Source organism: Lepus europaeus, unplaced genomic scaffold, assembly GCF_033115175.1.
Source record: "Lepus europaeus isolate LE1 unplaced genomic scaffold, mLepTim1.pri SCAFFOLD_3_1, whole genome shotgun sequence".
NCBI lineage: Eukaryota > Metazoa > Chordata > Mammalia > Lagomorpha > Leporidae > Lepus > Lepus europaeus.
Window position 1 is genome coordinate 1,711,947 of NW_026909276.1, and position 23,547 is coordinate 1,735,493.

A 23,547-nucleotide genomic window follows, 5' to 3' on the forward strand; every position below is an offset into this window, starting at 1 on the left:
TGAAAACTTTACCTAATATATACTAAGCTGATCTTCTGTATACAAAGAGAATTGAAAATGAATCCTTACATGAATGGAAGGGGAGAGGGAGCGGGAGAGGGGAGGGTTGCGGGCGGGAGGGAATTTACGGGAGGGGGGAAGCCATTGTAACCCATAAGCTGTACTTTGGAAATTTATATTCATTAAATAAAAGTTAAAAAAAAAAAAAAAAAAAGTTACAGTGTGCTCAAAAACAATCCTGATGTCTCACATAAAAACATCCCAGGACAGTAGTTTCCTCTGTATGGGGGTTCACAAAGACATTTCATGGGGGGCAAAGGCACAAAAAGGGGTTCAGAGGAGAAGTAAAGTGGGTTGGATCATTACAATGTATGAGGGAACCTATGTCAGCGTCATAGAAACTCACTGTTCCATGGTCACAATCCAGAAACACCCCAACACTACTCAGGGGCATTTTCACATAGTGAGTTAAGGGTGGAACACTGGTGGAAAGGACGTAATGATTGTTACTCTTCAGGGAGGCCAGGAGAAATGCTTCTTCGAGATTAAGAATGTCACTGGTATCACTTGTGCTGGAATCATAGCAGACTCCCAAAATCCAATTGGAAGAGGATGACACATCCACCTCCCAGTAATGCTTGCCAGAGGTGAAGGTCTGAGCACCCCACACAGCAAAGCTCTCTGCTCTCTGGGAATGGCTGGGGACACCGCGATGTTCTTCTCCAACTATTGCACTTCTGAGGTCCTCAGAGAGCCTTAAGTAGTTGCGGGCCACTTCCTTCTTCAGACCATGATCCACTGCAGAAAGAGGAAAAAAACTGATCAATGAATGTTGTTTCTATGTCCTGAATACAAATGTTTTGTGCCCATGGAATCACTTCCCTTGACTTTGCAAGGAAAACTAACGGAAGAGAGGAAGCACAATGAATTGAGATTTGCTCAACTGAGAAACTGGAGGGTTCAAGTGGCTTTACAGAAAAAAAAAAATCAAATAACAGAGAAAAATAAGAAAACCAACTTGGACATATCACACACTGTGTGAAGTAGGGTTTTGGTTGGTGTGGAGTGTTAATGGTTTCAATAGTTTTAAATATACATGTTTATATTTCTTTGAAAAGAGAGACACAGAGACAGAGAAATGTTCCATCAGCTCGTTCACTCTCCAAATACCCACAACCAGGGCTTGGCCAGGCCTGAGCCAGGAGCCAGGAGCCAGGAGCCAGGATCCAATCCTGGTCTGCCACATGGGTAGCAGGGATCCATATATTAGGGAAAACATCTGCTGCCTCCCAAGGTGTGCATTAGCAGAAAGCTGGATGGAAGCAGGAATGGGAATGAATCCCAGGCACTTTGCTAAGAATACAGGTGCCCAAGATACTTACTGCTGTGCCAAATGCCTACCACTGGATAGCATGTATTGAGAGCAACCTACAACTTGTACTTTCTTGGCTAGAAAGCTGTTTTTTGAGCTTTGTGTTTAATTCCATTAGTAAATAACCCTGTTTGAAATATGATACTTATTAATTGGGAAATAAGCTATACATCTGAATATTTCAACATAAAACACATGTCCCAATAAGTAATATGTCTAAAGAATGTCCTGACTTCAGCTTATCTGTTCAGAACGTGGATTTCACCCAATCTGGGTTTCAAACCTCTGCTCTCTGAACTATTATCTAGTGCAGGCCTAACATCATTGCACTGCATTCACAGATCTCTCGTCATTTAATTGTTTTCAGAATCAGGAGATAGCATTGGAATGGGTCTGCTTTTGACAATTTCTCATTTTTGGGGTTGGTCAAATCTTTCTGAGTTTATCAATGATAATAGCTACTTTAGCAGTGCATGATAAATATACTAGGCATATAGGACAAATTAAAAAATCAAGTGCCATATTCAAACTTTAAGAAATGCAGTGAGATGGGGCCAGTGTTGTAGCATAGTGGTTCAGGCTGCTGCCTATGACACTGGCATCCCATAGGAGTGCCAGTTAGTTCATGTCCCAGCTGTTCCACATCTGATCCAGGTCCCTGATAATGGCCTGGGGAAGCAGCAGAAGATGACCCAAAAGTTTGAGCATCTGCTACCTTTGTGGAGATGCAGAAGATGCTCCTGGCTCCTGGTTCCTGGATTTGGCTGTGCTAGCCATGGTCATTGTGACCATCTTGGGAGTGAAACAACAGATGAAAGAGCTCCCTTACTGTCTCTCCCTACAAAAATTGCAGTGAACACGGCCAACATACAGTCTTGACTGCCGCACTAAGAATTGAGCATTGTATCCCTTAATCAAATCATCTGAATATCTTCCCATACTCTGCTTATGTCAGCATGCTTATTTACAAAGTTCAGCTTTGATCACTGTAATGTGATTAAGCAAAGTGAGAAGACACAGTTTCAAAAAAACCTGTAGGATTTTCAGGGAAGGTGAATGAAATAAAATGGGAAATGGCTCAGGCACAAAAACAGTGAAGAAGAAGGAAATTAGGGCTGGAAGGATGGAGGCTGAGGCTCACCTTTGAAGTTGTATAGCATCTCTGTGAGTCCAGTGATGTGCCATAACGTCAGCTCTGGGTTAACCCGCTGGGGATTGAGTGTCTGTACCAGTTCTGCTCTGTAAAGAATCACACCAGGGACACTCCAGGTCAAAGGGCAATCACAGGGTCAAGACAACATTACCAGATGCAAATCCAAAGTATTTCATCAGGGATTTTCCCATTATTGGCTAATAAGAATAAATTTTATTCACTTCCTTTGGAGAAATAAAATTAGTACTTTTATCTAAATTTCACATCAAAGCCATTTGCCTCTTTCTTCTCAGACATTATCCAACCTGTGGAATGAGTCATCCCATTCCCCCCTGTACCCCTCACTTGACTTCAGGGAAAGCAGAGATCCTGGGTAACTTACAGAGAGCAGGGCTTTTAGGCAGAATCTATGGGAATTCAGTCGACAGACAACCCCAACAGTACAGTCAATAGGATCTGCACTGAGCCAGGAGGCTGTGAGTTTTCTACCAAGCAAGGGAATGGAATTCCAGACTGGCAGCCATGGTCCTGAGGGAGCTGAGGTGGCTGATGCCCCCATCCAGCCTGCCACTGGGACAGGCTGAGAGGGCAGGACCTGCTCACTGCTGCTCCCAGGAGTGAATCCTCCTTCCTCCTCCCCTGCTGTGGGAATTCCTCTTTCCTGTGTCTTTTTTCCCTTTCCCTCTCTCAAGGGTGGGGCCTCCTCTGGGATTTCTCAGAATAATCTGTTCATAAAGGTTGGTTGGGGCTGTTCCAGAGGAAGGGGAGGAGAGAAGCTGAAACAAAGCCCAGAAAGTCAAATCATTGTTTTTGCATATGTGAATTCAGCCACATCTCATCTGGCACCAAAGAGTAGAAAACCTCAGGATCCCTTATCAAACAAAATGGTAAATAGTCAGGGAGATCCAAGTTAATCACTCAAAACAGAAGCATCTGCTACATCAACAAGAGCACAAGTTTCTTACACATTGGAGATTCTCACTGTAAACTTACCTTTCTAATACACTCCCCATATCCTGCAAGAAAAAAAATTAAAAAATATTTAGTCATGAGAACTCTCTCCTCTGTGCTCTATAAAATTCTTGCTTTAGTATTTTTCAATCATGTATTTTCTTCTGGTTCTCTGCGAAGAGGTATCAGAGTCTGTTAATAACAGACTAAGAGCTGGTCCAAGAAGGACTTCCTCTGTGTGAATTCAGAAGATGGCATTCAGGGCGAAGCTGTGCAGCAATGTAAAAAGTTCTAGGTTGCAGGGTCACTCGCCCCCACTCATATTCCAGAGAGAGAGGTCTGACCTCTACTGACATTTATTGCAAAGTGGGGAAACCTCTGAAAATCAGAGTGCAGTGGCATTGATTACCAAAACTTGCTTAGGCAAAGGTCAAGGCCTCAATTTCTTCAGAAAATACTTTTTAGTTTGGGCACCACAGTGTTTATGGAGGCAGGAGTAGGGAATTTTATTTTATTTTTTTGGTCAAGGGCAATTGGATAGTGATGCCATCATACATAGACATTCCAAATTAACAGCTGAGAAATAAATATTCTGCAGATTTTTTAAATTTTCTGGAGTTGCCTCGGCAAGGCCAAACCAATTGGTTTCCCAGACCTTCTATAACACTCTGATTGGACATTCAGCACCCCTGAAGGGCAATATAGATTGAAAATCAATTTAAAAATGCAACCATTTTGTGCTCACTGAGCTCCTGGATAATTTTTTCTACAGTACTTTTCTTGCTTGCACTGCAGAGAATTTTATCCAATGTGAATTATGACAGAAGAAAGCATGCAAACGATTATCAGATTATACAGAACCAAGTGATTGGGCAAAAATAAAGATGCAGGGCATCTTGACCCGAATCCTGCCATGGAATAAGTCATGATATGTGCAGGTAATATTTTCAGGTTCTTATGACCTTGTGCAGGAAAGCACTTCTTTCCCCGAACAAGGGCTCTCCCGGCTCACCTGCAGTAACTCCAGGTCAGGCTTCCGGCATGCCTCAGCCAGCTCTCTGTATGTTTCTTTCACCTGGTGTTTCTGTTGCGTCATTCTCATTTCACTGTCCTTGAGCTGCTGGGAAATCTCCTGTGCTTCTCTGTGCAGGGCCTGCAGCTGCAGTTGCTCCTCCTCATAGAGAAGTATATGCAACTTCTGGTACTGAGCTTTTATCATCAACTCCCTTATGGACACATATTCCTGTGGAGATATTGGGTTAAAGAATACATATCCTCATGCTGAACTGGCAATATTATTTCTCCATTTGCCTGAGATACTGATACCCCTAGGATTGCCTCATCAAGTTCCTGCTGTCCCAGTTCCCATGCATCTACTTGCTAACGTGCCTGGGATGGAAGCACTGGAGGACCCAAGTGCTTGGGCCTTTACCATCCATATGGGAGACCCTGATGAAGTTTCAGCCTCCTGTCATCCTGTGCCAGTCACTATAATTTAGGGAATGAACTAGTGCATGGATGTTCCCCTCACCCTATCTTTCAACTAAATAAAATTTTCAAAATGTACGTCTCTTCTCCAGACTTTCTGCCTCACCCATGCAAAACCTCTTGAGTACATGCAAGTCTTTTCTGTGTGTGCCTCCTGTAGGTTCTTAGCCTTATTCTCTGTTTAAATCAAGACTCACCAAAGGATCTCAGGTGTCCCCCCACCCTTCTCTTTCTCCCTCCTTTTCCGAAGCTTCTTCAGGATTTTGACCCCATCAACTATTTTGACTGTAGTAGTAACCTTCTTAATTTTGTTCTGTTCCTTTGCCTGATTCTTCTAAATAATTAAACATACTTAGGTACATTCCCCATCACACAGAGTAGTGTAGAAAGACTTCATTTCCTTCATAGATATGATTCTACTTTTCACTGCTTCTTCATAGCCATACTTAGTGCTGTCTTTAGTGCTGGAGAAGGTTGATGTAAACCTTTAGGGTTGGACTTGGAGTATCTGTGATGACCTGTCTCCACTATGCCCTGGTATACTTCTCACTACATGTCTTAGCTGGCACAGGATTTGTGATTACTGAGTTACCATTTGAAACCACCACTTCTTCTGGGAGGAAATCACGAACTCTTCATGGTAACCAGAATTTGCTAAAGCAGTATGGTGATTGTAAAGCATTACAGTAATTGAAAAACATCTTTTTCATTCTTACCGTGAATGAATGCGCCTTTTTAATTTCCTGTGTCACATTGTTTTTCAATTCCTGGAAACGTTCCCATAAAGTATTCATTTCCTTTAAAAGTTTTTCCTGCAGAATAATTATGAGATTTAGCCACATGGACTATATTCTTACATATTTCCCTCCCTTACTTATTGGAAATGGCAGTGGTTGTGAGAATAGTATTGAGACTACTAATGTTTTTTCTTCTGTTCTCTTTTTCTGATAATAGTAAATTTGAATAAAGTAGAGTGGTCATATTTTCCCAAGTTCACCTAATTTGAGTCTTAGATTTTGGATATTAAAGGTGGTAGAAAATTACAACAAGGCTGTCCTAGTGTAGCGAGCTCATTGGCCACCTGCTAGACAATATTCCATGTGGGCACCAGGTCGTGTCCTGGCTCCTCCACTTCTGCCTCATCTCCCTTCTTTTTTTTTTTTTTTTTTTTTTTTTGACAGGCAGAGTGGATAGTGAGAGAGAGAGACAGAGAGGAAGGTCTTCCTTTTTGCCGTTAGTTCACCCTCCAATGGCCGCTGTGGCCGGCGCATCTTGCCGATCCGAAGCCAGGAGCCAGGTACTTCTCCTGGTCTCCCATGCGGGTGCAGGGCCCAAGGACTTGGGCCATCCTCCACTGCTTTCCCCGGCCATAGCAGAGAGCTGGCCTGGAAGAGGGGCAACCGGGATAGAATCCAGCGCCCTGACCGGGACTAGAACCTGGTGTGCCGGCGCCGCAAGGTGGAGGATTAGCCTGTTAAGCCACGGCGCCGGCCAATCTCCCTTCTGATGGCCTGTAAAAGCAATGGAAGGTGACCCAAATGCTTCGATATCTGACACCCACATGAAAGACCCAAAAGAGGATCCTGAGTCCCAGCTTCAGCCTGGCCCACCCTGGTCATGAGGATATTTGGGTTAAAAACCTCAAAATGGATGCTAATTCTCTCTCTCTCTCTCTCTCTCTCTGTGTGTGTGTGTGTGTACATTGGCCCTTGAAATAAGTAAATAAATTTTGAAAATAAAAGAAGAAATTCCGACAGAAATTTTGAATAAAGTCAATAAAATCTACTTCCTTAGAAACAGAGTTTATGCCACTTGGCTGTGAAGCAGTCACAGTTGCAGCCCAAGCCCAAGTTTCTGCTGCTGACCACTTGCACTGCACCTGCACCAACTGCACATGTGTGGACAGTGCTTCAAAGAGACTCCCCTTCAGGACAGCCCAACCTAATTGTGCCTATGTTGGCACATTGAGCACCAACATGGAAGGACACATTTACATCTTGGGATTCACGGGGAAAAATCACCACCCTCACAGTCTCCATTCTCATACATTTCCAGTCCATTTCCATAAGTCCCCATCTTTCTGTCTAGTTTAGAATCCCAGAGAATCCACATGGCTCTGGAGGCATTACTCACCCGGGACTCCTCAGCAGCACATTCCACCATGGTGTGGCCATGTGTCTCGGGCTGTGGGCATTCAGAGAGAGGCTCACAGTCTAGACTCTTGTCAGCATCATTGAGGATCCCTTCTGCTTCCATCTGTGCCACAGGGACCTGCTCCTGCAACCTGGTGACCTGGTTCAATCGGTACTGTCTGGAAGCAGCAGCCAGCTTCTTGAGCACATCATTGATTTTGAAGTTGGTCTTCTCTGACATCTCCTTACACATGGGGCAGCACATGGGAGTCTCAGCTTCCTCCCAGCTCAGACAAAGACAAGATCTACAGAAGTTGTGTCCACAGTCTATGGTGACTGGATCTAGGAAGAAGTTCATGCAAATTGGGCATGTGAGTTCCCGCTGGAAGGCTTGCAATGTGGCTGGATCCATGACTCTAGTAAGATCCTTTAAGAAACAGAAACCAATAAAGTTGTTCTACCCTGATGAGAGAAAGCAAAGATCTGCATACAGTTTCTCCCCCTACTTGCCCCCATAGAAAAATAGACACCATGAATGGAGACATCTTGGGTCTACAATCTGACAGAACTAAGAAAGTAATACATGTATTATGGTTGTTTAAAGTAAGAACCTGGGTTGGTACTTGGCACAACAGGTTAAAACCCTGGCCTGCAAGGTCTGCAGATGCCTGGCAGTTTGCATCCTGACTGCTCTACTTCAGAACCAGCTCCCTGCTGATTTATCTGTAAAGGGAGCAGAGGATGACCCGTGTCCTTGGGCCATTGCCCCTCCCCCCCCCAAGAGAAGTCCCAGAAAAAGATCCTGGCTCCTGGCTTCTGATTGGGTAAGCTCTGGCCATTGGGAACTTTAGGAGAGTGAACCAGAGAATCAAAGACCACTCATTCTCTCCCTGTCTCTACCTCTTTATAAAACTATTTCTTTCAAATAATTAAAAAAAGAAACCCTTCAACTCAATAATGAAAAAGTATGTAACAAATTTCTTTGGAGAAATTTAAGATTATGCTAAAAAACGAGATGATTCCAAGGTTTATTTTCATTAGCTCATTGGCTTAGAAACAACACAAGATCAGTATTTCTTTCTGAATCTCTCTACCTCTTCCTCCTCCTCCTCCTCCTCCTCCTCCTCCTCCTCCTCCTCCTCCTCCTCCTCCTTCTTCTTCTTCTTCTTCTTCTTCTTCTTCTTCTTCTTCTTCTTTTCTCTCTCTCTCTCTCTCTCTCTCTCTCTCTCTCTCTCTCTCTCTCTCTCTCCCCCTTCTTCTCTGCTAGTCATTGGCTTTAATGGTCACAAAACCATGGGGCTCCATACTAAAAGTCTATATCTGCTGTCTTCCAGCTCACAGAGGGACTTATCTGAAGAAATCAATTAAGAGATTAGTCTTAATCTAAGATTATTGGATTAACCAGTGTTAAGCTGAATGTTCGACTTCTAAAACATTAAGCAGATGGGTTTCTTTTTCAACTTTAACCCAAGGCCTTTTCTTCAAGTAATAAAATACAAAAATCGTATTCACTTTGAGAAAATATGATTGTCACAGAGTCAGTTCATGTCATCAGAGAGATTGTCACATTCCGGAAATGTGAACAGTCAACTACAGCAATGGGCAGCAATTGCCCTATTGTGTTTTCAATATTTATTTACTTGTTTGATGGTTAGAGTCACACAGAGAGAGAAACAAAGGCAGAGAGAGAGAGGGAGAGAGAGAGAGAGGGGAGAGAGAGTGGTTTTCCATCCTCTGTTTCACTCCCCAATTGGTTACAATGGCTGGAGCTGTGTCAATCGAAGCCAGGAGCCAGGAGTTTCTTCTGGTCTCCCATGTGGGTACAAGGAACCAAGGACTTGGACAATCATCTACTGCTTTCCCAGGCCACAGTAGAGAGCTGGATCAAAAGTGGAGCAGCCAGGACTATATCTAGCACCATTATAGGATGTCGGCACTGCAGGCGGCGGCTTTACCTGCTATGCCACACTGCTGGCCTCTGCCCAATTGTCCTTTAAATCAAGCCCCCAAAATGATAATGAACACTGGATTTCCTTCCAATTCTAGAATATCCATAGATGCAGATAATGAGGCATGAATGATTCATCCTTATTTTCCCAAAGAGACAGATGTCATATCTTGGGAGCACTTTTATGTTGGTTGGCTCTATTTTGAATATTTTCCACAATTAGTCTACAAAGCAAGGTAGCACACTCTTAAATAATGGTTTTCAAATTATTTCAACAGATTTAGGAACATTTTGATTTGTATAAAGGCTCCTATTCATTTCTCAGTGACCACAGGAAATTGGTTCCGCCAGACCTGGGCAGACAGCAAAATTCACAGATGCTCAATCCCTTATATAAATGGTACGGTGTGGAATTTGCTGTGGCTTGGCAGGTAAAGCTGCCACCCACAGTACTGGCAAGCACATATAGGTGTCGTTTGAGTCCCGGCTACTCCATTTCTGATACAGCTCCCTGCTATGGCCTGTGCATGTTGTAGAAGGCAGCCCAAGTCCTTAGGCCCTGATAGGAGACCTGCAGGAGGCTCCTGGCTCCTGGCTTCAGATTGGCCCAGCTCCGGCCATTGTGGCCACTAGGGAGTTAACTAACAGATGGAAGAAATCTCTCTCTCTCTCTGACTTGTGACTTGTGTAAAAATTAAAAACAGAAATCTTTAACAACTTACAATCTAGTAACGCATAAAGACATGGAATACAAAGTCAAATAATTTATCACACAAATCAATATATACGAATGTTCTAATCATGGATACTTTCCTTACCGATATAATTTCAGATAAGTAGGAAAGCCACAGGATAGCTTTGAGAAAACATCTGTAACCTGATCGTTAAGCTTAAAGTATTTTTTAAAAGAAATTGAACATGAAAACCTATCCTCTAAATTTGATACAGTGTGTGCTTCGAGAGGTCTCACCTCTGGAAGTGCAGATGTGGTTGGTCTTCAGCTCTCCAATGCACAGTTGCTTCCAGTTCAAGACCTTCTCTTCTGGTCTAAACTCCTCTGGGTGTGTCCCCTTTTATAGGATTTCACCTGACCCACCCACCAAACCCACTCACTGAGAGCACCTCTGTCTTTAGAACTGATTGGATTTGCATAATGAGCTTACAGGGAAGGTGGAAAAGTGATTCATTGGATTAGCACAGTACAGAAAACAGTACCCAAGGGCTAAGAGACAAGCAAAATGTCGACTGGGTTTGGGAGATGTGGGGAAGTTGACCGGATGCAAATAGTTTCTCAAGAAATTTTCACTGAGGGCTGAGAGTGCCACGTTTTGGAACAAGCTGACACTGGCAGAACGTGAGAGGGCGGCGGGAGAATGGCAGAAGTCTCTGTGGCTCTCCTCTGCCTCAGAGGAACCACCTCTTCCATGCTGCCACTCCCCTTGCAAGACTTTGATCCTGTTGTAGCTTACATCACAAACCTCCTGCACCCATAGTTAGGCTCTTTCAGATGCTGCTCCCTAGATTGTTCCAATTCTGTGAATGTCTGCCATTGTTTTTTTCCCAAAGTGCCCCCAGATCTCTGCTCCATGGTCTCAGATGTTTCCTTAAATGGTTAACTTAGGGGATGGCCTTCTGCATAGTGTGTTAGGTCAGTACTGCTCACAAGGCTGGCCTTCCATGTGGGAGCTCTGGTTTAGTCCCAGCTGCTCCACTACCAATCCAGCTCCCTATTTTCATGCCTGAGGAAGCAGTGGCAAATGGTCCAAAAGTGTGGCCTTCTGTCTCCCACTGGGAGACCTAGTATAAGCTCTGGCTCCTTCCCTGCTCAGACTAAACTATTATTAATCATTCAGGATACACCATGATATTTCTGTAGAAAATCATTTTACACATTCCACAACAGGATTTTCCAAAGGCTTCCTTGCCAGAACTTCAGCATTTAATGCATATGGCATCAGAAAAATAACAGAGAATTATTAATTTATAAGACACACAATTACAATAGGCAAAAATTTTATAATTAATTTTAGTTTTTTCTTTCCTTTTTTTTTTTTTGACATATAGAGTTAGTGAGAGAGAGACGGAGAGAAAGGTCTTCCTTCCATTGTTTTTCACCCCCCAAATGGCTGCCATGCCCAGAGCCAGGACTCAGGTGCTTCCTCCTGGTCTCCCACACGGGTGCTGGGGCCCAAGCACTTGGGCCATCTTCCACTGCCTTTCCAGGCCAAAGCAGAGAGCTGGACTGGAAGAGGAGCAACCGGGTCTAGAACCCATTACCCACAGGGGATGCTGGCACTGCAGGTAGAGGATTAACCAAGTGAGCCATGGCCCCGGCCCCTATAATTATTTCTTAGACACATGGACCTGACCTGAGAGCAATATAGGACTGCTTATCACTGAGTTATAAAATAAAAATTCCTCTATTTTCACGATTTAAGGTAAAAAACTTGAATCCATTTCTTTGGACCCAGTCCTCACCTGATGATTGGAATTGGTCCTCTGCAACTTCCAGGGATGGATGCTGGGTATGGTAGGTGTTCTGAGTTCCCGGGGCTCTGAAGGATCAGGAGGTTTCCACAGCCCAGTCAACACCAAGTCTCAGAGCTGAAGAAACCTTGACTGGGTGAGGTCTTTATATGAAGAGGAGCAAGCCTCACCCTGATGTGGTTATTGAGGCACTGAGGCCTGGGGGGAGGGGCACTGTGTCCCATCATCCTTTGGGTGAACTCCTTTCCAGGGTATTTGGTTAACAGCAATTGGATCAATCTCAAACTGCAAAAGTGCTCTTGATTGAAATGCTTAATTATTTGAGAGTTGATATTTGTAAATATTTGAAATCCAGATATCCTCTTATTATACCCACCAAGAGGTTATTATGTCCAAAAGCCTATATTAATAGAAAGGTGAATTCTATTTTGACACTCACAAATCAATCCAAGGAAGTTATGAATAGGGTTGGACATATCAATAAATATCAAGGAAAGAACATCTGGAGATATAACACTGAAGAAGCTCCTGGGTCAGCCTGAACAGCCCAAACTGTCCAGCGGTTTGTAGAGTGAAATAGCTGATGGCAGATCTCTTTCTCACTGTCTTTCCCCCTCATTCACCAGCAAAGGCTATTTAAATATATTAAATTAGAAATGATAATTAACTGCTCATGTAAAAGCATTTTAATAAGACATACATTTTTTTCTTAGAATTCCCAAAAATTGCTAGTAGTTATGTAGTTTAAATGAAAGGATTTCATTGTTATGTGAAAGAAATGCATATGGGGCTGGTGCTGTGGTGCAGTGAGTTACCACCCTAGCCTGAGGCACTGGCATCCCATATGGGTTCCAGTTCAAGACCCAGCTACTTCACTTCCAACCCATCTCTCTGCTATGGCCTGGGAAAGCAGTAGAAGATGGCCCAAGTCCTTGGTCCTCTGCAGCCTTGTGGGAGACCTGGAGGAAACTCCTGGCTCCTGGCTGAGGATCAGTGCATCTCTGACCATTGCAGCCAATCGGGGAGTGAATTCTGATGGAAGACCTCTCTCCCTGTCTCAGTTTCTCTCCCTCTCTCTCTCTCTCTCTGCCTCTCTGCCTCTCCTCTCTCTAACTCTGACTTGCAAATAAATAAACAGATCTTAAAACAAAGAAAACTACAAAATGCCACTCATTTGGTAATTTCAGTTTCATGAACCTGTGGATGAAGGGATTATGAGAATGAGGGTGGCCCATTTGTCTCGTGAGTGATGATTGATGGATTATGTACATATGAATTGTATAAAGTTAAGCCAGATGCAGAAAGGACCATGGAGCACAAGTGGAAGGTGAAGATCTTATCTAAAGTGACACCAAAACAGAAATGGGACTTAAAATGACAACGATTACCAGAAATTAAATGGAAACTTTTTTTTGTTTTTTCCAAGATTTTATTCCTTTAATTAAAGTCAGAGAAACAGAGTTCAAGAAAAATAGAGACAGACAGAGAGAGAGAGAGGGAGAGAGAGGGAGAGAGAGAGAGAGAGAGAGAGAGAGAGAGAGAGAGAGAGAGTTAGTTCACTCCACAAATGGTGGCAATGATTTGGCTAGTTCAAGCCAGGAAGGAACCAGAGCTTATTCCAGGTCTCCAGTGAGAGGCAGAGGGCCCAGCTCTTGAGCCATTTGCCACTGCTTTCTCAGGAATGAAAGTAGGCAGCTGGGTGGGAATTGGTGCAGCTGGGACTGAAACCAGAGCTCCCACATGGAAAGCTAGCCTTATGAGCAGTAGTGACCTAACACACTATGCAGAAGACCTAAGTTAACCATTTAAGGAAACATCTGAGACCATGGAGCAGAGGCCTGGGGGCCATGTTGGGGAAAAAATAATGGCAGACATTCACAGAATTGGAACAATATCTGTGTGATAAATTATCTGAATTTTAATTCCATGTCTTCATGCATTACTAGGTTTTAGGTTTATGGATTTCTATTACCAAATACACAACTTATAAAGGAATGCATGCACAGTGTGCTATGCACATTGGAAGCTTCAGAGTGTGTTCTGAATATTTAGACATTACATCCTTAACATTACTTTACAATGAGAGGATACAGGGGAATCCTATACCATCTATATAACGGATCGAGAATCTGTGAATTGTGGTATCTGCCAACGTCTTGTGGCAGCAATTTCCTGTGGTCACTGACAAATGAATAATAGTTTTTATGGGAATCAAAATAATCCTAAATGTGTCAAGATGATTTGAAAACCCTTATTTTAAGGATCTACTTCCTATCCCTGAAAAACCTTTGCTTTGTAGATTAAATATGTAAAATATTCAAAATAGAGCCCAGGAAGAGAAACGTGCTCCCCAGAAATGGCATCCACCGCTTTTCACAGCAGAACTGATTTCTTTGGGGATCAGATAATAGTTTGTTGGAGGGGCCGTCTTGTTTCTTGTAGGATATTAACAGAATGCCTGATCTCTACACAGTAGGTGCCAGTAGTGACAACCAAACATATTTCCAAGCATCAACAAATGTCCTCTGGAGGGAAAGCTACTTCCAGTTGGAATTATTGAATTAAACAATTGGAGAACAAATACAGGTTCTTCAAATCTAGATGAACATACAGAGCAGTAACCCATAAGATCATTAGTAGGTTTACTTATGAAAACCTAAGTGTGGGCCTGCGCCATGGCTCACTTGCTTAATCCTCCTCCTGTGGCACCAGCATCCCATATGGGTGCCGATTCTAGTCTCAGTAGCTCCTCTTCCTGTCCAGTTCTCTGCTGTGACCCGGGAAGGCAGTGGAGGATGGCCCAAGTGCTGGGGCCCCTGCACCCGCATGGGAGACCAGGAGGAAGCACCTGGCTCCTGGCTTTGGACCGGCATAGCTCTGGCCATAGTGACCATTTGGAGGGTGAACCAACGGAAGGAAGACCTTTCTCTCTGTCTCTTTCTCTCACTGTCTAACTCTATCTGTCAAATAAAAAAAAATAAGTGCACCAGCAAATTAGTATCATTGTGAAATGAAACACAAACCAATTAGCTACACTCTAGAAAAAGCTACCATTTCATATGCACACTGTAAAGAATTTAAGGTAAGTGTTTAAGGATAAGATGATGGAGAAATGTAGTATCCCCCAAAATCTGTTCTTACCTGGTTGTGGGAGGAAGGTCACTGATATACTAAGGAATGAGGTCAGAGTCCTCTGAAATTCTGCAGAGGCCACATGGCCTTCACTTGACAGAAGCCACCCAGAGCCACTCCAGCTATATAGAAACTGTGTGGCTTGGGGCAAGTGTTGAGGTACACCAGGTAAAGCTGCCACCGGCATCCAATATGGATGCTGGTTCAAGTCCCAGCTGCTCCACTTCTGATCCAGCTCCCTGCTAATATGCTAACTGGGGAGAGTAGCAGAAGAAGGTCAAGTGCTTGGGCCCTTGCATCCATGTGGGAGACCTGGAAGAAGCTCCAGACTCCTGGCTTCAGCTTATCCCAGACTTGGCCATGCGCCATTTGGGAAGTGGACCCCTGGATGGAAGATTCTCTCTCTCTCTCTCTCTCTCTCTCTCTCTCTCTCTCCCTTCTTCCCTCCCTCCCTCCCTCATTCTTTCCCTCCCTCCCTCCCTCCCTCTCTGTGTCTGCCTGAAATGACACCTTAGCAGACAAGAGGGACCCCATCTTGAGAAAGCAACCCCACTATGGATCTCAAGTCTGAAACTAAGGTCTAAAACTAAGACAATAACAACAGTACACTACATCCTGCTTGGCAAAACCTAGAAATCTTCCACTGTCTTCCACTGTCTTTCCAGGCCAAAGCAGAGCACTGGACTGAAAGAGGAGCAACTGGGACTAGAACCGGGTGCCCACAGGGGATGCTGGTGCCGCAGGCAGAGGATTAACCAAGTGAGCCATGGCCCTGGCCCCTATAATTATTTCTTAGATACATGAACCTTACCTGAGAGCAATATAGGACTGCTTATCACTGAGTTATAAAATAAAAATTCCTTGATAGATGGACAAATATTTAAAACTGAAAGCCTTATTCAAATATCACCACTCATATATATATAGAAATAGAAATATATATAAATATATATATATAAAACTACAAGCCATATATATAATATATATACACAATATATACAATATATATAATATATATTGTATATAAATATTTATATAATTGCATGTTAATATGTATTTAAATAAATATATATTGTATATATATACAATATATATAAATATATGTATAAAACTGCAAGCAACCCAGCACTAGAATCCTCCTCAGTTTAAACAACTACAACGGGGTCTGTGCCATGGTGCAGGGAGGTAATCCTCCGCCTGTGGCGCCAGCATCCAATATGGGTGCCAGTTCTAGTCCTGGCTGCTCCTGTTGCAACCCAGCTCTCTGCTACAGCCTCAAAAAGCAGTGAAAGATGGCCCAGGTGCTTGAGCCCCTGAACCTGCATGGGAGACTGGCAGGAGGCACCTGACCCTGCCTTTCATTTGGCATTTCTCCAGTCATTGCAGCCTTTTGAGGAGTGAGCCAATGGAGGGAAGACTTTTCTCTCTATCTCTCCCTTTCACTGTCTCTAACTCTACCTCTCAAGTAAATAAATAAAATCTTTGAAAAAAATTAAAGCAACTACAACTGATATTCCACCCAGAATAATAGATGAAGGAAATTCATTATGTGCTCCAAATATAAAATAACAATTAATGTCTATGGAAACAATGACACTCAATAAAATGTTACAATTGTAAATAAATATATACAAACATTAAATGCATGGAAGGCCACCACGAATAATGAAACTGAAATTTCTACAATTATTACAACAAGAAAAATTACAGGAATTTTAGGAACTAAAAAGAATTGTGGACTTAACAGATATCTACAAAACTTTCCATCCTACAATCACAGAATACACATTCTTCTCACTAGCGCATGGAACATTCTCTAGGATTGACTACATGCTAGTTCATAAAATAAGTCCAAAAGAATTTAAAAAATCAAAACCATACAATGCATCTTCTCATACTGAAATGAATTGAAGCTGGAATCAGCAGCTCAGGATATCTAGAATATACACAAACACATGGAAACTGAACAATATGCTCCTGAATGAACAGTGAGTCATTGAAATCAAAAGACAACAACATGGCTTATCAATATGAATACATTAATAAGCAAAACAGTAGTATATTTGGCACCTGAGATTGGACCTTTAATAACAGAGGGATTCCCCAAAATTTATTAAAAAAAAAAAACAGCAACATAAGAGCTAGCTTCCCAGGGGTAGTAACCCTGTTCATCCTCCTTCTCTACACATCCTCACCTATCCATGCTCTGGGCTGTAGCTGGGCACCAAGTCACAGCTAAGGGAAGGGGCTCCACTGTCAAAAGCACAGCTACCCAGGGTGCCCTGTTGCAGCTGGGGGACAGGGCAGTTTACATGTGGCATGAGACCTGGATTGGAGGGTACATAATCCTCTGGCTCTACAGGCTGGGCATTCCCACTGCTCCAGCAAGGGCCCAGGCTGGATGCCCTGGTTTGTGCTTGCCTAAGGAAGGGGCAGGGACTGAGACAGCTGAGATGGGATCCAAAACCCCAGACCTTCCTCTCCCCTGTTTCGGGCCTGCTTGGGTGCTCACAGGGACTGAGCCACTCCCACAATGCTTGCCTGCAATGTGTAGTGACTCCCTGTCTGGGCTAATTTCATGAGGGAAGGAGGGGCCTTGCCTAGGCAGCTCAGGGCTGGAGCCTGCCCCACCCTGCCAGAGAAAAAGCCACAGCTGCTCTGCTGCTTGTAGGCTTTTCATTCAAAACAGACAAACAGCAGGATTTGGACAGGTTTTTCCAATTGTAGCTTTCAGAAAAAGCATGGATTGGTTTCCTTTTGTGGTCTCTGTCTTTAAGGATGTGGTGTTAGTGCTAATAGAATTCATAGAGATGAGATTTTCACAGAGGGCTAGCTTCTAAGTGTCCTAAATTGTCTATAATGTATTTTAAAGCCAATTTGCATATTTTTAAGGTTAAAACTTTAAAAAAAAGCCTTTTATTTCTAAAGATGGTTAAAAAGGTTTTGAGAATTTTGGCTTTTCTCCTGGGTTTTTGATTTTTGAATTGAGCGTGCTTTTTCAATTATTAATTTTGAGTTGGAGAACTGGTTTGATTGCCTAGAAATGTGTTAGCATCAGGGAGGAAGAGCATTAAACATGATGGATGCTCCACTTCCTGCTGCAGAGGGTGGGATTTCCATCCCAAGATGGCAATCCCCCTATGGGAATTTCCAACCTTACCTGAAGATGGACAACAGACTCCACCCCAAGATGGCAGCCCCCATAGCTAGCCACATGCTACATGCCTGGTTAGCTGAGCAACTTTATTCTGTTTATTTTTTAAAGATGCTTCTAAACCGATTTTAATATTCAGTTTGTTTTGTTCTTGCTCTGCCCAGGTTTCTCTCTCTGTCTCTCCCTCTCTCTCTTTTGTTATTTTAAATAGCCTTGTGCTTGTTCCACCCCCTTCTCAAATATTTTTTTGTTTTATTTTTTGGCTCTGCCTAGGTGTTTTAAATATATATATATATATATATATATGTGTGTGTGTATGTATATATGTATGTGTATATATATATAGATTTATTTTTATTTTTCAGCTCTGCCCAGGTGTTTTAAATAAATATACAGAGTACTTTTTTATTTTTTGTGGCTCTGTCTAGATGTTTTAAACAACTTAGCATGTGCTCCACTCCATTCATAGGTATATATATATATATATATATATATATATATATATATATACATATATGTGTGTACTATATATGTATATATATATATACAGTGTATATGGATGTAACACATACACATTACATGTAATATATGTGGAACATGTGTGTGATATGTACAATATATGTAACTTATATAGTATATACATAATATATGTATGATATATATTAAACAATATATATTAAACTATAGTATGTATAGTGACTCTGGGATATCAGATTACTGGTTAAGCACATGTTCAGAGATATAACTGGGCCCACACTTAACCCTATCTATATTTTGCCTTCCAAGTTATGAAGTGATTCAACTATGAGTAACTCTACATCTGCTCCGTGTAGATTCCCTTAGGATTTATACTTAATAAAACAAAGTGTCTTATTGAAATCAGAAAAGTTTGATGCATTCCCAGTGAGATGCAGTACCAGACAGGGATGCCCACGCTCATGATTGCTATTGAATATAGTACTGGAAGTTTTAGCCAGAGCCATTAGGCAAGAAAAAGAAATCAAAGTGATACAAGTTGGAAGGAATAATGAAACTATCCCTATTTACAGATTATATGATTATTGAGGGTATCCAAAACACTCCACAAAGATATTATTGGAACACATAGAATTTAATAAAGTAGCAGGATATAAAATCAATACCCAAAAATCAACAGCATTTGTATATACAGACAGTGCCACAGCTGAGAAAGAACTTCTATTATCAATTCCATTCACAATAGCTACAAAAAATACCTTGGAATAAATTTAACCAAGAATGTCAAAGATCTCTAGGATGAGAACAACAAAATAAAACATTAAAGAAAAAAATAGAAGACACAAAAAATAGAAAAAACTTTTATGTTCATGGATTGAAAGAATCAATAACATCAAAATGTCCATACTTCCAAAAGTAATTTATAAATTGAATACAACACCAATCAAAATACGAAAGACATTCTTCTCAGGTCTGGAAAAAATGATATTGAAATTCATATGGAAGGAAAACAGCAGCTTCCTCCTGTGTGGTGTGGTGTGGTGTCATGGGCCCTCCTGCCTACTGTGTCCGTGGAGCTTTCCTGGAGCATCATTCTGAAAAACAGCAGTGAGAGAAAGACAAAAGCCACCTAGCATCAAGGATTTGTGAGTGGCTTTTCAATGTTCCAGGGGTACAAACTTGAGAATGTGGTCGAAAGAAAAAGAGCCAAGGTGATGGGGTGAGTACTTGTTTTCTTACCTGATATGAAAGTGCAGCCCAGGGATGGCCAGTGAGGTCATTCAGGGAGCAGGAGTGAACCAGTGCATGGGAGAGACTCTATCCTTCTCTTCTTCTCTCCCTCTCTCCCTCTCTCCCTTCCTTCCTCCCTCCTTTTCTCCATCAATAAATTAAGGGGAAAAAAAGAAAAAAAATCATATGGAAGTACAGGAAACCCCAAATAGCTAAAGTAATCTTATACAACAAAAACAGTCACAGGCATCACAATACTAGATTTCAAAGTATACTACAGGGCAGTTATAATCAAAAGAGCCTGGTACTGGTACAAAATGGATAGACCTATGGAACAGAATAGAAACACCAGAAATCAATCCAAATGTTTATAACCAACTTATATTTTATCAAGGAGCTAAAAACAATTCCTAGAGCAAGGACAGTCTACTCAACAAATGGTGCTGGGAAAACAGGATTTCCACATGAAGAAGTATAAAGCAAGACCCCTACATTACACCTTATACAGAAATCCACTCAACATGGATTAAAGACCTAAACATATGAACTGACACCATCAAATTATTAGAGAACATTGGAGAGAACCTGCAAGATATTGGCATCGGCAAAGACTTCTTGGAAAAGACCCCAGTGGCACAAGCAGCCAAAGCAAAAATTAACAATTGGGATTACTTCAAATTGATAAATTTCAATACTGCAAAAGAAACAGGAAAGTGAAGAAGCAACCAACAGAAGGGGGGGGGGGACATTTGCAAATTATGCCACTGACAAAGGATGAATAACCAGAATCTACAAAGAGATCAAGAAACTCCACAACAACAAAACAAACAATCCACTTAAGAGATGGGCCAAAGACCTAAACAGACATTTTCCAAAAGAGGAAATCGAAAGGGCCAACTGACACATGAAAAAATATTCAGGATCACTATCTATCAGGTAAATGCAAATCAAAACCACAATGAGGTTTCACCTCACCCCGGGTAGAATGGCTTTCATACAGAATTCAACAAACAACATATTCTGGTGAGGATATGGGGACAAAGGCACACTAATCCATTGTTGGTGGAACTGAAAAATAATAAAACCACTATGGAAGACAGTTTGGAGATACCTCAGAAACCTGAATATAGCCCTACCATATGACCCAGCCATCCCACTCCTTGAAATTTCCCAACGGAAATTAAATTGGCATAATAAAAGAGCTATCTGCACCTCAACATTTTCTGCAGCCAAATCACAATAGTTAAGACATTGAATCAACTTAAATGCCCATCAATGGAGTAATGGATAAAGAAATTATGGAATACATACTCTATGGAATACTACACAGCGGTAAAAAAAATGAAATCCAGTCATTTGCAACAAAATAAAGGAATCTGGAAAACATCATGCTGAGTGAAATAAGCCATTCCCAAAGGGGCAAATATCATATGTTCTCCTTAATTGGGGACAACTAACTGAATGCCTAAAAGGAAACCTGTAGAAATGAAACTGACCCTATGAGAAACAATGACTTAGGCTGGCGCCATGGCTTAACAGGCTAATCCTCTGCCTTGTGGTGCCAGCACACCGGGTTCTAGTCCCAGGCAGGGCGCTGGATTCTATCCCAGTTGCCCCTCTTCCAGGCCAGCTCTCTGCTATGGCCTGGGAAGGCAGTGGAGGATGGTCCAAGTCCTTGGGCCCTGCACCCACATGGGAGACCAGGAGAAGCACCTGGCTCCTGGCTTCGGATCAGCACGGCCGCAGTGGCCATTGGAGGGTGAACCAATGGCAAAAGGGAAGACCTTTCTCTCTCTCTCTCTCCCTCACTATCCACTCTGCCTGTCAAAAAAAAAAAAAGAAAAAAAAGAGAAACAATGACTTGATCAACCCTTGTCTTGACTATCAAGGAACAGTTTACTATTTTATTCTATTTAGTGTTTTCTTTTTCCATTTAATACCATTGGTTGAACTCTTTAATTAACACACAATTATTCTTAGGTGTTTAAATTCCACTGAAAATTGATCCCTGTTCAAAATAAGAGTGCGAATAAGAGAGCACATTCTCACTCGGACTTATCCCTAATGGTAGAGCCTGAAATGTGTCATGGGACTTCAAATCCCATTAAGTTGGCAGGTACCAATGCCATCTTACTATTTAAAATGATCAGTTTAAGTTCATAATTGATCATGAAGATAAAATTAAGTGTCAAAGTATTCACGTAAGTAAGACCAGTGTCTGCTAATAATAATTGATAGAATTAAAAGGAGAGAACAATTCAACATGGGAATCAGGATACACAGCAGACGCACAAAATGGCAAATGCCCTAAACAGCACTCGTTTCAGCATCAGCACTTAAGGCATCTAGATCTGGCTTAAAATCTCATGAGAGTTTCTCAGGCATGGAAAGCCAAGACACTGTGGCAAATAATGACCTAAATGGAAGATCTCTTTGAGTGAGATCTCAGTGGGAAAAATGGGCCATCAAAGAAGGAGATACCTTTCTCTGAAGGGAGGAAAGAACTTCCACTTTGATTATGGCTTTGTCTAAACAAGGTCAGAGTTTGTGAATTAAGAGGCTTCCATAGCCTTAGCAGCTCATGACAAGAGTCTAGGGTGATTACTGACATCATAAATAAGAGTGTCAATTGCTAAATCAACAGCAGGAGTCACTGTGCACTTACTCCCCATATAGGATCTCTGTCCTTAATGTGTTGTTCTATGAGAATTAATGGTAAAACTAGCCTTCAAACAGTACTTTATACTTTGTGCTTGTGTGGGTGCAATCTGTTGACATCTTTACTTAGTATATACTAAGATGATCTTCTGTATATAAAGATAGTTAAAAATTAATCTTGAGGCTGGTGCCACAGCTCAATAGGCTAATCCTCTGCCTGTGGCACCAGCACCCCAGGTTCTAGTCCTGGTCTGGGTGCCAGATTCTGTCCCGGTTGCTCCTCTTCCAGGCCAGCTCTCTGCTGTTGCCCAGGAGTGCAGTGGAGGATGGCCGAAGTCCTTGGGCCCTGCACCCACATGGGAAACCAGGAGAAGCACCTGGCTCCTGGCTTCAGATCAACACTGTGTGCCGGCCACAGTGGCCACTGGGGATGAACTAATGGAAAAGGAAGACCTTTCTCTCTCTGTTTCTCTCACTGTCCATTCTGCCTGTCAAAAAAAAAAAGAATCTTGATGTGAATGGGATGGGAGAGGGAGTAGGAGATGAGATGGTTTTCAGGTAAGAGGGTGGTTATAGGGGGATTCACTATAATCCAAAAATTGTACTTATGAAATTTATATTTATTATATAAATGTTTTCTTAAAAATGTATATACCACTGAAAGTAATTTGCAGATTCAATGAAGTCTTAATCAAAATATCACTAATATTTTACTCAGATCTATAAAAAAGTTTCTAAAATTTATATGGAAATACAAGAGACCCAAAATAGCTAAAGATATCTTACAAAACAACAACGCCAGAGGCATCACAATACCATATTTCAAGACATTCTACAGGGTAATTATCATCAACATAGCATGATATTGGCAGAAAAACATATGTGTAGAAAAATGGAACAAAATAGAAATGCCAGAAATCAATCCATACACCTACAAACAGCTTAATTTTGACAAAGGAGCTAAAATCAATCCCTGAAAAAAGTACAGTCTCTTCAATAAATGGTGATGGGAAAATTGGATCTCCAAGTGCATAAGTATGAATCAAGTCCTCTACTTTAAAACTTACACAAAAATCCACTCAAAATGGATGAAAGACCTCAACAAATGACACAATACAATCGAATTATTAAGAGCACACATTGGCAGAACTCTCTAAGACATTGGCAGAGTCTTTACATGAGAAAGACTCCAGAAGCACTTGAAATCAAAACCAAAGTTAACTAATGGGATTACATAGCTGAGAAGCTTCTGCATGCAAAAGAAGCACTCAGCCAAGTGAAGAGGCAACCAACAGAATGGTAGAAAATATTTGCAAACTATATAATTGATAAATGGTCAATATCCAGAATCTACAAATAGTTCAA

General features: G+C 41.8%; 1 protein-coding gene across 1 annotated transcript; it reads right to left on the bottom strand.

The window, feature by feature from the left end:
- Positions 1-304: 304 nt before the first annotated feature.
- On the bottom strand, positions 305-7,508 carry LOC133755079 (tripartite motif-containing protein 64-like). Its single transcript, XM_062185373.1, has 6 exons — positions 7,098-7,508; positions 5,681-5,776; positions 4,489-4,719; positions 3,519-3,541; positions 2,514-2,611; positions 305-798 (listed from the first exon to the last, which is right to left on the bottom strand). The coding sequence occupies exons 1-6, from the start codon at positions 7,506-7,508 to the stop codon at positions 305-307; spliced, it is 1,353 nt and encodes a 450-aa protein (XP_062041357.1).
- Between the last annotated feature and the right edge of the window lie 16,039 nt (positions 7,509-23,547).

Coding starts and splice junctions, on each gene's coding strand:
- LOC133755079 (XM_062185373.1), bottom strand. CDS start 7,508: ATGGATCCAGCCACATTGCAAGCCTTCCAGCGGGAACTCACATGCCCA. Junction 3,542..4,488: donor CTGACCTGGAGTTACTGCAG/GTGAGCCGGGAG, acceptor TTTTTCTTGCAG/GATATGGGGAGTGTATTAGA. Junction 2,612..3,518: donor ATGGGGAGTGTATTAGAAAG/GTAAGTTTACAG, acceptor GATTCTTTACAG/AGCAGAACTGGTACAGACAC.